Here is an 18,074-nt window from a genome sequence, read left to right as displayed (position 1 = left end):
AACAACACACAAATAAGAACAGAATAAGCGAAGCCACAAGGTAACTATACAGAAGGGAGAAAAAAATAAAGAAGGGTATTTGAGATAACAAGTGGAGATATATAAAAAACCTGACAGTGACAGCAAAACAAGTAACAAGAAAAGGAAACATTTACGAATTATGTGACGCAACCAAGAAAGTAGGAAATGGACGCAACAAATCAGAGTAACCAATCACTGAGGATCAAGATCAGCGCTAAGAGTGAGTGGGACACTTTTAAAAACTTCAGAATAGACCAGTCTCACTAAACCCACCAAAGATAGAAGCAACACACATAGACCTGCCATAGATGTCACTCCACCAACGAATAACGAAATCATCATAGACATCAGACAGATCAAGAGTGGGAAAGCAGCAAAACCTGACAATATACCAGCTGAAGCACTAAAGTCTGGCGTAGATGTAACTGCAAACATGCTGCACACTCTATTCGGAAAGACTTGTGAGGAAAAACAATCACCAACAGACTGGAAAGAATGATATCTTATCAAGGCACCAAGAAAAGGAGATTTGAATAAATGTGAGAACTACAGAGACATCACACTACTATCGGTACCAGGAGGGGTTGTCAACAGAGTGTTGTTGAACTGGATGAAAGACTCAATAGATGCCCAACATCGAACTCAACCGTCTGGTTTTCGTAAGGATAGATCACATATTAAATAAATAGTGATGCTTTAGTCCGTTGTACAGCAAACATTTGAATAGAACCCGTCACCCTTTATTATGAGAAAGTATTTGACAGCGTGGATAGGAGAACCTTATGGAACCTTCTTCAACACTGTGGTGTACCTGAGAAAATCGTCAACATCATATACAATGCTAATGACTGACTACACTGCAAATTCGTGAATGAAGATCAACTGACTGGTGCATTCCAAGTATAGACTGGTGTCAAACAAGGCGGCTTACTCTCCTATTTCCTCTTTCTTCTAATGGTTGACTGGATTATGAAGACCTCCACACGGAATACAATAATTAGCTTGCAATCAATTAGATTTGTACTCAGCAGATGATCTAGCCCTTTTATCCCGAACACACCAGCAAATGCAGATGAAGACGACTAGTGTAGCAGCATTCTCTGCGACAGTAAGCCTCAATATACACGAGAGAAAAACCAAGATCCTCAAATACAGCATAGAAAACACAAACCCAATCACACTTGATGGGAAAACTCTGGATGAGGTGAAAACTTCCTTCATCTGGATAGAATCATAGGTGAACAAGGAGGATCTGATGTAGGTGTTACGGAATGGCTTGGCAAAGCAAGGACAACATTCCTACAGTTCAACAAAATATGGAACTTAAAACAACTGTCCTCAGGCTAACAACGAAGTCGGAATCTTCAATACAACCGTCAATACTGTCTTACTGTATGGAGCTGAAACGTGGAGAACAACCACCACTATCATCAAAAAAGTACAAGTATGTATAAAAATTCGTATACGTAAGATACTGAATGTCCACTGACTGGATGCCATCAGTAACAACCTATTGTGGGAGAGAACAAACCAGCTTCCAACTGAAAAGTAAATTCGTAAAAAGACGTTTCAGTTGGGTAGAACATTGTGGAAACCACTAAACTTCATTGAGAAGCAAGCCCTTACCTGGGAATCATGAATCAAAAGAAAAGAGCCGAACAAAAAGATATATTGCGATGGAAACATATATCAAAAGAATGAATAGTAATAGAAAAAACTGGAAAGTCGGACCTGGGACAGAGTTGGTTGTAGATCCTTGGTCAGAGACCTATGACCCTTGAGTAGGGCAGACTTAAGCTAATAAGCTAAGTAATTTTATTATTTATTAGGGAAAAATGCCTGCAAAATGTAAGAAAACTATTGTATACAAATACATCACTTACCAGAAATTATTTATAAATAAATCACTCAAGTATTTGAAGATTATTTGCCAAACTGAATGATTTATAATGTAAATAGAAGGCTAGTTATTTTCTTATTATTGGTAAGAAGAAACATTCAATATACTCATCAACTTATTAAAAGTAAATTATATTAAACAGAACTATTATTAGAAAGAGAAAAGTAAAGCCAATCATTAAGATGAAGAAACGCTATATGTACTTTAATAGTTGAATTCATGAGTCAGTTGAAGCTAGACCACTATAGGAAACCTGAAAGCATTGGATGGCCGTTTAGTGCTAGTATGGGACTCCACAATAATGCGCATTCACGACCCCACACTCTAGATTCGAACCCAGGATCCATCAGTCTCGGACGTGAACGCTTAACTCCTAGACCACGGTGTTAATGTCTAACTTCAACCGTTGTTTTATTTGAAGTGAAAAATTATCGTTTTGCAAAATAACTGTTGTAAATACTAACAACTATCTGTTGACAAGTCTTAATCAAACAAGTACATTGGACTATTTTCATTTTATCAATTCATATATATCAGTTTCTATTCTAATGTTTGATATTATTTTGTTTTGTCTAAATAATATTATTCATTATAAAAATAGAAATGACTTAATTTGCTTTACTTTTCTGGTTTTCTCTTTTTTTTGTGGTTTCTTATAAACCTGCAAACTTTTGAAAATATATACACAGAGTGTGTCTATCTCTTATTAGTTGATTTGTATACAATTTGTTACATGTGTATAAAAGTGAACAGTTACAAGTCTTTTGATTGGATAAACTTAGATATATATATATATATATGTAAATTTTTTTCCCAGTTTCATCCGTACTACTTCAATATGTTTGCAAGTGTATGTGTTAAAATTTCTATTACAAGTTTTATGTCAACTAGTTACAAAAGAATTTGTAAGAATCTATAAATTCTTAGAAAATTTACGTGACAATCACTAGTTGCTAACGAAATAATAAACATTTTATTAATAATAATAAATTTATAAATAAAGTAAATAAATCAGTTACTATGGATCAGTTTTAATATGACATTGATTATAATAAAGTTAGATTTTGTCTAAACAGATATTATTATTATAATTAATCAAAGATTATTTTCATTATGAATATATTACATTACACAAAATTAACTAGTTTCATATATGTTTATTCAAGTAAGTTTTGTTTTTTGTTTTTTTAATACATGTACACTTTATATGTGATTAACAATATCTACTTGCTTTGATTATAAACATTATACTTACTATTTACCAACAATATGAAATGTACACTTTGTCAGTCATGAAGGTGTAGGAAGGATTTGAATGTGACCAACTTGGTCTTGTGTGCTGTTAAGGGTATGAGGGCTAATATTACTTCCCGGCTGCCCACACCGTGGAAGGGTATTTCTTGAGGGACTTGATAAGGAAGTTGGATTAATGTTGGTTTTAACGACCTAGGAGCATGACCGCAGAGCCCAAGGTACAACTGCTTGAGGCCGGTCACGCATAGCTCTTTTTGTGGCAGGTTTTTGACGTGTAAGCTCTTTTCACCAAAGCGTCTTACCACCGGAGACGAAAATCCGTGAGGTAAGGTGAGGCGTGACATTTTTAAAGTCGACCTTTTCTAGCCCCTTCCTTCCTTGTGAGAAGGCAGCATAGCTTCAGATGCTGGGAAATACCTTACTGCTGTCACGCCCCTCTAAAGTCGGCAGTATGACTTCGCTGTCAGACCTTGAGTTGCTGTTTTTAGTCTTACCGTTCTTCAATCGACCTGCCTGGCATGGTAGGACCAACAGGAACATATGTTCCAATCAATATAGCTCAGTTGGGTCATCACGATAGGCAAGCTCGACCACCACGTCAAGGCTGCAGCTACGGTCGGGTTCATTTGTAATAAATCATAAGTTTATTATATTGAAAACAATCTATCTAATTATGATTTTTTTAATACTAACTAAATCTGAGTGATTTTCTGAAAACAACAGTCAGACGTCATTTTCCTAATATTAATTTATTAGACTTTTTGTTGATAGCTTCTATTTATAATCGTGAGTTGTCATATGAAGCAGTTTTCATGGATGGTGATTAATGACCCTAAAAATACTGACTACGATCTTAAATTTTTGAGCTTATTAGAGAGAAAAATGTTTTGATTCTCGGAAATTAGTTACTGGGTAGTGTAAAAATTTTCTCAAACGAGACTACAATTTACGGAGGAACTTTGCGTGACCTTGAAAATGTCCAACTACATACTACGGCTAAATGAGGGTTATAAATCAGTGTGAGGAATTAAGATTAATATTTACAATTGATAGTTAAGGTTAGGAATTAGATTTAGGTTTTCCATCAGGAACTGATTTCAGCAACAATGCCAAAACTCTATTTACCCAAATGAATGAAATAATTTTGCGCGAAAATTCAAGACCTGTTATCGTAAGTCTGATTGGTTTGTCCATAAATTATAGTCTCTTTTCTCATCAGCTTATTCCTATGATCGTATAGTCAAATGTTCTACCAAGATTAAATGCTGATTTAAAAAAAAACAGATTTTGAAACTTGCATTTTCACTTAGATATTAGGTGTAAACCCAATTGAACAAGTATCAATAATGAATTGTATTAAATTATTGATATTTTCGGCTCAATCTGATTCATTCATCCTATTGATACAAAACGGTGATTTGGATAATAGTTTTTTCTTCTAGAGTTTACACTTTGTTTTTCATACACAGAAGGCAAATAAACACTCATAAAAAGTATATTTTAATCGTCTGGTAAATGATTTATAATACCATTTAAGTTTACTAAGCCGAAATAGTAAAATGTTACATAATTTTACTGACATTCGGATAGATAAAAATATTGTTATTTCTAGTCTATAATGTATAAAATTTATTGGTTAATAAAAAGGCTTAGAACAAGATTATTATGTCACTATTCATCAATTTGCCAAATAGACTTTCAATTAGAGAAATAATGTTTATGAAATAATTGGATTTGATCAAAAAATAATTTACAAGATCTACTCATCAGAGGTTTGAAAGGGTTTTGAATTATACGGAAATGAAAGACTTGAGTTGGATCAATTTTTTTACTACAAATAATTGATTAAGTGTTCTAATAAGGTTTTTATTTATAAGGAATATGGGATTATGAACATTTGTTTAAGGAATAATGTTTCATAAGGAAAGACCTTGAAATAAAGACTGATTGTGACGAAAAATTATTTAGGACGAAATTTGGTCTATTAATGATTGAAGTCTATTAATACCAGTTTACCTCAAGGCCACTTTTTCAATGCTTCACCTGAATAATACATGACATGTTGAACATATCACTTATTGACATGTTAAATCTTGGCAGTTGCTACTAAAATAAACGTAGTATATCCTAAAGTACACTGGTTATGCATGATTCCATAAATCTTTCTCAAGTAATTTTATTAGGTGTTTTAGAAACACCACATTGTTTGCCATCTTAAGTCTTTATAAGTCAAAACATTTCATTATAGTTCAATATTAGATCTGTTGAAATCTTTACGTAGGAAACATCAACTTCTACAAACGGAATTAGACCACTAATTTAAGTAACTGGATTATTATGAACAACCTAGCAACCAATTGTCTCTAACCGCGTATGGTTACACAATATGATGTTTACGTACAAAATTGTAAAAATGAACCTTGAAGTTTTTTCTTAATCACTCTAACAATTACAAAATTCCGGCATGACGTAGGAAGTTTTATTACTGAGATGAGACTTTATCGACTGTAATTATTTTCATACAAACTCTTTTTAATTCCATTGGGTATACTGAGACCGATAATATCAAACTGGTTGATTATGAGCAATAAGCTTGTATTGAAAATGCAAAATTATCTCGATAGAAGTATTATTTCAAAGCACACAATGAATAAATAGCCGGTATATATACATATATAATATTAGGAATTAAATGATAAAGAATTTCTAAAAATATGTGGTATAAGTATAATATACTGGCGACCTTGAGTGATTTATCAACCAATGAGAAAACGTTGCGTAGTTACAAAGCAATAAACTAACGACGGAATAATAGCTTTGATCTGAATAGTTAATCTTCACATGCCTAATTATTCTATATGGTAAAGTAAAAAGGTCAAATTTATATATTGGGAGTCGGAATAACATTCTGAGTTCAGATGATCACCCCATACAGTTATTATCTTCACATTATATTGGTTATAATTTAAAAAGTTGAGTTTTAGATATTCATTAGCTTAAATTTTGATGGTTAACGCATAAAGATATGGTATGGTACATCGAGTACACTAACTTATACTTGACGCTTAATCCTTTAATTAAGGAGTCAATGACATGGGCTTTGATTTTTGTTGGGAAAACAAGTTTGTGATTGAGTTTCACTGGACACACTGAAAATAAAATACCTAATACTAATCACTACAACATTTATTTGTTTATGTCTTCAAAATCTTTGAAAAAAAACTAAAATACTGTAGTGCAATGATTTGCCAATCTTTCACCTCGATAGCCTTCATAATACAAATCTTAACGGTGCATGAAATCAGAAGACAAAGAGCAGCTGCAACTACAGTTTATTATCAAATGACGCAGACCACAAAGCTACAAGCACATGAGTAAGTAACAGCGAGCAAGCGCGAGCAATTACAAAGGCAAATTTATATTCGAGTTGTATAAGGGCTCAGCAAGACAAAGCAAAAGCTAATAATAGGATTTGTGTTCATACATATATGAGGAGGAGGATGATTCATAGAATGATATTTAAGCAATCAACGTTTTGATTAGAATCTGTCATGTGCTCTAGTGATCATAACAGTACAAAGAAATATGCAAATTGTTACTATCCAAATAACAATGTCTATTAAGTAAGTTAACAAAAAGGGCTTAACCAAAATTACCCATAATCAAAATTGGGTGTAGGATAGTTGCTATATTGTATTAAATAGAAAAATACATAAAACAGCATAACAACGGGACACGCTAAGTGTTTTCAAATAATACCGCTTATGTTCTAGTATTTATTTAACCTAACTAACTTTATAGTCACAACTATACGTGATGTCATTGTGTATAAAGATACCTAACAATTTTGAAAGTGCTTTTATTATAGTCTTCACTATTCTGACAAGTACTTTGTGATGCCTTATGTTTCATTTTTCATTTTTAAAAGGTAATAATTAGATTTTTATTTACAATGTTTTTATCAAGCACATTTTATTAACTGTTACACTGGAGATCTGATATTAAAATGTATTATTATTTGACCAAGTTCGGATCCCTATTTTCGATAATTACTCCCAAACTAATATTCATGGAACACATTTACTGGAATTTTTCAAAACTTTTACATCATTTTTACCACATAAATGATCATTGACCATCTTATCTTACATAGTTCTGATGTATGATTGAAGTCATTTTTCATTTTCTGTTTATAACACAATGGGGTAGCAACAGTTTAATTGTTTGAGAACTCGTTATCAGAAGCTTTCAATGCTATTGAGTATATTCGTGAGAACCACAAGAAAGTTAAATATTATAGCCTCAAACAATTTATTAGAATATCTCATTGATAGTTATAAACTCTTATACATTTATTAAATGACCTACCACACTAGAACTTTACGTTTCAATGAAAAAGTATGTAATCTTGATCAATAACTTATTTCTTTAATAATTTCATTGTAACAGAATAATTGTGTTTCATCTATAGTGAGTTCATATAATGCCAGATGTTTAGTCATTCATGAGGATGGACAGTATAACTTATTAAGAGTTAAAGACTGAAATAACTATGTTTTTATATATGAGATTCTTTAGTGAGCAGTTTGCAATGAATTTGTAGATATGAAGGCTTCATTTACTATTTTGAGTTTTTTTCATTACTATACACTCTCATTTGTGCTTCAGTCCATTTTACCTCTCCATGAACCTAATTTCCACACGCCTTCACATAAATGTACTATATAGCTATATATATTTATGTAGATGTATAATATACACACATATATGATTATTACCCTTTTGTTTATATCCGGCAACGCCCATATAAATATATAAGAAAAGAATAGAAATTCGCTTCTGGAGACAAGATTATAACAAACAAAATTAACTTTATCTATGTAATAAACAATTACAGAGCCAAGTTAGTACCATAAAACATTTCATGAAATAAATATAACTACATATTGTATATGTAAAATTGACCGGAAATCATTGAAATTAAATAGATATTTTATGTTAACACTAAGAATTGATTAAAATGTATAATGATGAGGTGAAAAAAAACAACAAACAAGTTCAAAATGTGTTTGAAACTATAAATAAATTAGGTTATTGAATGAAGAATCTAGTTTGATCATTACGTGTACACAAAAAGTATTGATACAATGTTTCCAATTAATTCAAAAATAAACCCTTCTCAAAATAGATGGCCAAAAATGGTTGCTGTTTCATTATTATAATGCAAGCCAGAATAAATAAGAAGAAATAGATACTTACTTACTTACTTACGCCTGTTACCTCTCGTGGAGAAGCATAGACCGCACGCCAGTATTCTCCAGCCAACACTGTCCTGAGCAATCCTTCCAAGATCTTTCCATTTGTTATTTATCCTTTTCATATCTGCTTCTATTTCCCGACGTAGTATGTTCTTTGACCTCCCTCTTTTCCGCTTCCCTTTCGGATTCCAAGTTAGCTCTTGCCTCGTGATGCAGTTTGGTGATTTCCTTTATGTGTGTCCTATCCACTTCCAACGTCTTTTTCTAATTTCCTCTTCAGCTTGAAGCTAGTTTGTCCTCTCCCATAAAACGCTTTTGCTGATAGTATCAGGTCAGTGAATGTTGAGTATTTTGCGTAAACGACTGTTTATAAATACCTGTACCTTCTTGACGATGGATTTAGTAGTTCTCCACATTTCAGCTCCATACAGTAGGACTGTCTTGACGTTCGTATTGACGATTCTCACTTTGAAGTTAGTTGACAGTTGTTTTGAGTTCCATATGTTCTTTAATTGTAGAAATCCTGCTCTTGCTTTGCCAATCCTCAAAAAACATAGATAGATAAGATAAATTCTTTTACTAGTCCAATTTCCTAGTATGTGATAAGTATATATGAATTCATCCATTCCTATTAACAGTAATTTTGGGGTGAAATTATATAAATATACACATTGCATTTTGACAGTTATTCAAACCACATATGAACTGCACTCAATGCTTTTACTTATATATTTCCAATAAAAAAACGATCGTGTATCAAGTATCGAATTTCTTGGCAAGACTATATTTTATGGATGAACAGATCAGATTTAAGATAACAGGTCCTGAATTTTCGCTCAAAATTAATTCACCCATTGATTTAAATTGAGTCGCAGCATTTTGGCTGATTTCAGTTTGTAATACAAACCATAAACCTAATTCTTAAACCTGACCATCGATTGTAAATCATATTCCTTACTATTCAAATTGATTCGTAACCCTCATTTAGCCCTAGTATGTAGGTGGACATTCTCAAGGTCACTGAGGCGTCTCTCACAGGTCATTCAGAAATTATATTGTCACCAATTTCTTCCTCTATGTTTAACATTATTGTTTCTAATTGGCGTATTTACTGAGTTCTCGGAAATGCTTTATAAATTAGTCACAGCAAAAGTTAACAATGCAAATTTATTTAATTAGATCCATTACTATCAACAAAAGATATCAATTTTGCTTAAATTAAACCTGTTTGTCAACACAAGTAACATAGCGAAGACTGGACTGAGATAACCAATTTTGGAATACTTTAATTCATATTATAAAGTATATTACAGTATTTAAACTGTATTCTGAGGCATAAAGCAATTAAGTTTTATGTTTCGTTTAGAAATCTTCTGACTAACAGATAAACAACTGATTATTCGTTTTTTTTTACCGCAATAACAACTTTGTATTTTAAACGCTTTTGTATTTCAGTCCAACGGTATATTTAGATTATTCCATGTTGAAGGTTTTCTGAAGTTCATTTTAATGTAATCGAAAAACGATCACATGTTCAAACTTTGATAAGCTGTATTTATACTGTGCTTTAGTTTATTCAAACAAATTGATGAAATTACTATCATAAACATGAAATTCAACTAACCGTAACTCAACTAGACAATGTAAACATGAGAAGTTATCTATCCAAAGAAAGATTTTAATAATTTCCGTCTGAAGATTATTTTAAGGTATCAATTACATTTATAATGATTAAATTGACGACATAAAACAAAACGAAAATACTGACATAATGAAGTTTAAGGTAAGTGTTATTGAACAGTTAGAGAAATGAGTTCATCAGTCAAAATTTCTGGGTTTTGTGTTAACGTTCCAAAATAAAAAGTACATTATCACTCATTGTTTCACTTAAATATGGTAGATTTCTATCAGTTATTGCTCAAAATTATCGTAGTTTTGGATCACGAGTGTATATTTTAATCACAAAAACAAACAATAATTTACGATTCTGCTAGATGTCTAAACACTTCATATCAGATTACTTGATTATTTTACTCGGTTACAGAGACTGAAGATATAATCATTTCTAACCTGGTTTATTCACCTTCGAACAGACGGAACAGCAGAGGATGACTTATATTAGATGAAGTTACTAAAAACGTAGTCAGTAACTGTGAGATCCTTTAAGTTGAAGCTTAATTTATTCAGAGATAAACGCTATTTTAGCAAAACATATTAAATAATTTATATCGTGATAGAATATTTTTTTGTTATTGTTTTTTTCCTTCAGTGCATTTCATCTTTCTTTTCAACAAAATTCAACTAAATGAAGCAAAATGTCAGTTTTCTGAATATTCCGTTCTTAAACCAAATCAACTTTGGTGGACACATGATGGTCAACGTTTACCACCTGTTTCGTTTAATCTTAATGATTACTTACGTAAATTTGTTGTAAAACAAGGTTTCGATTTAACTGCTGCCTCTGAAGGATGGAATCAAATGCTTGTATCATCAAATACTGATTTATTGTGGATACAGCAATTGTGTTTACACCCATATCAACGTTTGAATATGAAACAGAATGGATCTTCCTCATCACCGCTATTAATAGACAGGAGATTTATTCAGTTGTCACCACTATTTAATGGTTTGATTGGATTTGATGAAGATGACTGGTGTAGTCGTAATACAGTATTATGGGATTCAGATGAAGAATCTGATAAAGCGAATGACACTTTTGTTCATCTTATACATTATAGTATTAGATGTGAAAGGATTATTTATCGTAAACATTATAAATTTATAGTACAGTTGGATCTACCAAATTCAGGGTGAGTCTGAAAATTCTTCTTCTATTATTCTTATCATTAAAATTTGGTCAACAATAGGTGGAAGTGGGTTTTTTCATGTTTTTGCACTGTGCTTAATAAGTCTTGGGAGTTTATTGACAGTTTTGAAACTAATGTTTCTTTTTTTCATTATCTGGTTCTTTCATCAGCGGAAACATTTCATGTGCACTTTCATAAAAATGTTCCGATCATTCTGAGATGGGTTGAGAAATAGTTCAAAATGCAAAATTTACTATGATTGCAATATTTCTTCAATAAAATATCCCAACAGAGCGTAATCATGTAACTATGATAACGGACAATGTACATAAGCTAAATGACATCTGAAATGCATTCCACATTTTTCTATACCTTCAATTCAATTCTTAAGATGTACATCAACATGTCATTTGTGATCAACAACGATTCGAAATATTCCCATTCCAAACTGACTACAAAGCGCTTTGTCTTTTATAATTACCAGAAGTAAACGTGAATGAGGATCTTCTATTCTCATTCAAGACCTAATGATATTTACTCTACTTTATCAACTATTTCTTGCATGTGGTACGTCAAATTATTGAGTTGCGCATTACAGTGCTAAAATGGTCAAAACCGTGTCAGTATGGAATGAGAACTAGTTGATGCTCATAGATTTGATAAACAGGATCACCTAACATTCATAATAATAACATATTGGTGCAAATTTAAAATCAGTCAGATGAATGGAATGCTAAAATAATCCACTTGGAAAACATATTTAGTGTAGTACTAAATATATCATGTATTTTTTTCCCATACTTTACGTACATCCAGCAAGTAGCTTACATGTTTTCACATATATTTAAGCATCATACCTATACACATTTGTTTTGTCCTTTTTAGACGCGAATGAAAACATTATGAGTCTAATTGTCTAAGAGCCTTGAAACCACATCAATCAATATCAAGTTATGGTTAATAATTGCTTAAGCTTGTGCTTCTACCACTCCTTATCGTATATGACGGTGGTTTAGTAGAAAACATTAAGAGTTAAAATACTTTTTCAATGTAACAACCAGTTAGACAAGCGCCGATCACACGTTTTGTACCCCGTTTTTAATGTACAATACATTATTTTTGTGACAATTTAGGATGGTGTTTAAACTGTCTTCATAAATAACTAGGATATTCTTCCTAGGAATTATTCGTATTGACGGTATCGAACGAAGATCTAACTTAAGTAATAATTCTAACTCTTGCAACTCCATCATTTATTGTAAATATGATCGGTGTTACTGTTAACAATACAAATCATGCTATATTCTTACTGTAATACGATTTTTTTTCCAAAATCAAAATTACATTTCAGTCCAGTTTATCAATGTTTGTATTTTCAACTGGTCAATAAAAATGATCCAATAAAAATTATCAACATTCTACAAAGTAAGTATTTCTGTACATTATGCTGTGATCAACTTTTTATAATTTGGCTACTAAGAATACCGATATGATATTGATATCAATTTTCAAGTCAAATATAGAGTAGTTTTACAAATACATCCATTATGAATTTGAACAACAGTAGAACAAAAGTTGTGCAGAACATTATGCATTCATTAAGTATCGTGAATTTTTTCTTGAACTACTGACCAATTTATCATTACTGAAATATAACAACTTACAATTGATTGCTCACTTGGTGGTGATCAATGTCATGTGTATCAGATCCCTCTGAGAGCAGATCGAATCTTATCGACCAAGTTGCAATATGGCCACCAATCTAGGTGACTTGACATTGCGTGCGCTATGTAGAGATAAGATGGTGGTTGGAGGTAGTCAACAGGAAACGATGAAGCCAGGTTTCGTGCAACTTGGCACTTGTCAGCAATGTTTATATGATCATCATTAGTGACCATAAAAATGTTAAACAATGAGTATTATCAGTGATTTTGTACAAACTGTAACAAAAATTTTATTGAGGATAGATTTAGAAAATATAAACAGTGTGAGACAGGTTTTGTAATATTTATTACAATGATATAAGTAGGTTTTAAAATTCTAATGAGTTCGCATGGTTTCGTGAATCAAGAAATTCTTTTGAGAATTGATGGAATAATAAATAACTAAGTAAAAATACCATAAAATAATGATGACCATAACGGGAAGGTAATCAAAAGTTTTATTTTACGTTGGCGATGAAAAATATTTCGTTAACTAACAGTTGATTACACATAGCTGGCAGATGTTTCATCATAGCAAATGATGCTTTTGGAAGAACACATAACCAATATAAATAACCAGTATTCTACATTTAATTATTAGTCACATCGATTGTTTGAATCAGTTATCTTCCAACTACGATCAACAACAAGCGATGCCTTTCACCAGATTAATAAATTAACTTCCATTTGCATTGACCGAACACGAAATTTCGATCAACTTTGTTCAAGACTTGCACGATGAGACTTACTTATTTAAGTCTGTTGCCCTTCGTGACTGATAGGACACTGACTAGAACTCTCCAACCAACTCTGTTTTGGGCTCTACTTTCTAAGTGTTTCAAAGTCCTGTTCATACTTTTGAATTGTAGGAGTTTTTGGCTTTTCGGAAAGTACCTCCTTTTTGAATCAATGAAGTGTGATCCAGTTTGACACATTTTCATCTTCAACAAATCCACTCCGACATTACCAAAGTTTTGCCTTTTGATATCAATCAATGATGAATACTAAGTCCGATTGAACTTCACAAGCCATTTAACTAAATAAAAGATTAACCAATATATAGTCATTATTATATTAAACAATTCATATAATATAATGAATCTAAGCTTCTTGTTATATTTTTCTAAAAATTAAAAACATTTCATTATCTACATGTGTTTCCGTAACCTAACATGTATATGAAATTGTTTTGTTATCATATTAAATAGTTGAACACATTAGATAAGATACAGAAACAATAAATTAATATTATTAAATCAATTTTATTTTAATAATCATTGGCAATGTGTTGTTTTGAAGTTAGTTGAATAGAAAAATTTTATAAGTTTATTTATATCTACCTTTTATTCGATGAAATAAAAATTTTCCCAATAGAGTAAGAACAACAAGGTTTGTCGATTAAAATGAATTCATTCCGTAGTGAAAGAGAACGAGATTGAAGGCAATCAAATATTACTTACTTACTTACTTACGCCTGTTACTCCCAATGGAGCATAGACTGCCAACCAGCATTCTCCAACCCACTCTGTCCTGAGCCTTCCTTTCCAGTTCTATCCAACTTCTGTTCATTCTTCTCATGTCTGTCTCCATTTCTCGGCTTAATGTGTTCTTTCGTCTTCCTTTTTTCCTCTGGCCTTGAGGATTAGAAGTGAGGGCTTGCCTTGTGACGCAGTTAGGTGTTTTCCTCAATGTGTGTCCTATCCACTTCCTGATTTCTTCCTCCACTGAAATCTGGTTTGTTCTCTCTCAAAGTAGCTTGTTGCTGATAAGGTCTGGCCAACGGATCCAAAGTATCTTGCGTTGACAACTGTTAATGAACACCTGTATCTTGTGAATGATGGCTTTCATAGTTCTCCACGTCTCCGCCCCATACAGTAGAACTGTCTTGACATTTGTATTGAAAATTCTGATCTTAGGCAACCAAATACATTTCAACATAAAAATTACAGAATCTATTAGTAAAATCTGTGAATCACATAGTAAATTTTTTATTTGCAAAATATTGAATGATTCTTCTGCAAAATGTCAATCAATTGCCTCAAACTTGATTGATTCTTTTTTTTACAACGATCACTCTCTATTGTCCCATTCTTCTCTTCGATCTTCTCAACCTTCTGCCTCCAGTCATTCCACTTTTATTTGATGATACATACTACTTATATCTATCTACATCAGTAGCACACATCAGAATTCTATTTCACTTTTTCTCATCAGCTGAATAAAACTTAAAATTGCAATTATTAATATAAATATAGTTGTTAGCTAATGTTTAATATACTTTAGTTTGTGAAGTTTAGATAAATGTTCTCAACATAAAATAATATACATCGATTTTAACTATGTTAATTCGTTCGCTTTGTATCCGTATTCTTTTGATCATTTATGATTTTGGTTGTGTTTCAAACATTTATCATAACTTCACAAACTATAGTATGTTAAACATTTGTTAATGAGTACATTTACATTATTAATTGTAATTTTAGGTTGTATGCAGATGATGAGTAAAGATCAAATAGAATGAATTCATATTGTGTTTTACAAACCTTGTTTTTCTTGCTCTGAGTAAATCTATCAAGGAATCTGGTCGTATGAAATAAGATTTTTATTAGTACTTCATCACTGCAAAGAAGAGCTATCTGAATGATTACAAAAAAAGTATAATTTTTCTCTAAACTGATGCGTTTACAGTTAGGGAATATGCAGGAAATTCAGGGGACTTCGCCTACCTAATGGAACATTAAGAAAAGGTTATATACTTGTTTCGATAATGATACAATTGTTGATCTAAATTTAATATGAACTATGAATTTTATAAGTTCGAAACAGAATAACTTATCTTAAACTTTTCAGGAAACAATCTTTAGTTTACTTTGTTTGTAAGTTGCTTTAGCCAGAACGCGTACTTTAAAATACCGTTTATAAGAAAGAAAGAATAAAATTACTTTCATTGCCTGAATTTTCATTTGGTAATCCTACGACAATGTTTAAGATCGACGTTTTGGAAAATTCTTATCTGTTAGTGAGTTAAGTTTTGCTTAAGAAATTATACTTACATTATAAACGATTTGCAGTCTCAGAATCCCTAGTTCACATGTTTTGTGAAGTCCAGAATATTTCTATAAAATGTAAGTGTAGTCACTTGATCACCATGCCATTCCTAACTAGGGTGATTGAACTAGAAAGTTTTTGAATTGATTTGTCGAACAAAACAAAATTCTAAACTTTCAATGACTAATCTATAATATATTTTAGTCAGTTTTAGAAAAATCATTAGAGCGTCAAGTTCGATTCCTGACCTTTAATATACCATAACGCATCATTCCTTCTACATATTACGTACGACGTAGTTATACAGAAAACAGAATAAATATCAACAAATATATATATATATATATATATATATATATATATTAGATAAGAATTTTAATCCATCTATGCTTATATAAGTTTAAACTAGTTTGAATGGTTCTGTAATGTTACATTTTTCGACTGAAAAAAATAGAGTTATAAGAATTGAATGAGCACCATCATTCTAAACACAACTAATTACCAAATCAATTGTTTTTTTTTCAAATAGGTAAGCATGTCAGTCTACATCCCGATGAATCATTATGCGATGACAGAGCTGAATTCGATTCAATACTCTGGATACGTAAGTAAATCTTTCTCATAACTAGTATCCAATCTTATTATTTAAGTAAAAACAATTTTTTATTTTTGTTTTAATCACGTATCAGTAAAACTCATATGAAAGTTAACGAACATAAATTGAATCTGTAACATATTTTTCCATAACTATATCTTACATTGAAGACTCATCACTTCACAAAATTGTGTAAACTCAATTTTAAAGTCTATCATTCATTTGTAATTCACTTTGAAATGAAAGTCCAACACCAATCATCAATTCAAAGATTAAACGTTTAATTATTATCTATTTATTGATCGATTGAAGTTAGACATTAACATCGTCGGATACCGGTTCAGTGACATAGGGGTTAAACGTTCCCATGGAAGACTGTAGGTCCTAGCTTCAAGTCTCTCATGAGTGGTCGTGCATGTTCACTAGTGAAATGTTTTATACTAGGAAGAAACGTCCATTCAATGCTTCCAGGTTTTCAATGGTAATCTAGCTTAGATCAACTCATGATTTTTAACTTTTAAGATAAAAATAATTGTAATTAAATCTTAGTACATTTTGTTTGTATATTTGTATGATTATCTAAAAGTGTACCACTTTCTATTTTAATTATTCAAATCTTTTTTTCTATACAAAAAATTAATTTATATACTTAGCATTTTTGATTAAAAAGATAAAAAAAAATTTTTTTGAGGGGGAGAAGGGATCAATCTTTTTTTTTTCTTTTTTCAAGTCATTGGTAATATTTTGAAAAGAAAACAATTGTGTTGATTAAATGTTCAACCAATTTAAATTCTTTCCATAATTTCAATTTCACACACACAAACAAAGAAAAAAAATTATTTTTCAAAATGTTTATTTGATTTGAAAAATAGTCAGCTGAATTAAAATGATAATTTGAAACTTTTTTTTGCTGTAGTCTAGACGAGATAAGAAGAAGATAGAAATTCATTAAGACAATTGCTGATTTATTTTTTTTGAGAAAAATAAAACATGATAAAGATATTCACTTTTTGATTATAGATGGACTTAATGAAATAGGTGTTCAGTTATTTATGTCCATATACAGTCAATGTCTATTGACCACCAAACAATTTGTAACATGATATATAGATTTGAGAATCTTATGATAGTTGTGTACTCTATTATCAGAAGGGGTTTTGTGGAGAATTTAGTATTTTCGCTGTTGAAATCATGAGTCAATTGAAGCTGAGGAGTCCCATAATAGGACGAAACGGCCGTCCAGTGCTTCCAGGTTTTTGATGGTGGTCTAGCTTCAATTGACCCATGATTTCAACTATGAAAATATTAAATTCTCCACAAAACCCCCTCTGAAAAATTTATTTCTCCCAGATGAGTGTTCGTTCACTATACACGTACAGTGAAATGAATTATTGATTTTCATTTACGGATTATCCATCATCCCATCTAGAAATGAATTTTCACAAGTTTCCTATAGAATCACACCTCTGAGGACAACCAATCAAAATG

General features: G+C 31.4%; 1 protein-coding gene across 1 annotated transcript in view; it reads left to right on the top strand.

The window, feature by feature from the left end:
• Window positions 1-6,200: 6,200 nt before the first annotated feature.
• Smp_150880 (hypothetical protein) overlaps window positions 6,201-18,074 on the top strand; it is a gene marked incomplete at its 5' end in the record, with an annotated part of 40,839 nt that continues 28,965 nt past the window's right edge. Inside the window, 4 exons of the mRNA XM_018796905.1 lie at window positions 6,201-6,297; window positions 10,703-11,243; window positions 12,592-12,665; window positions 16,521-16,595. Coding sequence (XP_018652000.1) covers window positions 6,201-6,297; window positions 10,703-11,243; window positions 12,592-12,665; window positions 16,521-16,595 — 787 coding nt within the window. The remainder of the gene's footprint in view (window positions 6,298-10,702; window positions 11,244-12,591; window positions 12,666-16,520; window positions 16,596-18,074) is intronic.

Source organism: Schistosoma mansoni, chromosome 4 (genome assembly GCF_000237925.1).
Source record: "Schistosoma mansoni strain Puerto Rico chromosome 4, complete genome".
NCBI lineage: Eukaryota > Metazoa > Platyhelminthes > Trematoda > Strigeidida > Schistosomatidae > Schistosoma > Schistosoma mansoni.
Note: the sequence above shows the minus strand (reverse complement) of the source record. Positions and strands in the feature narration are given on the sequence as shown.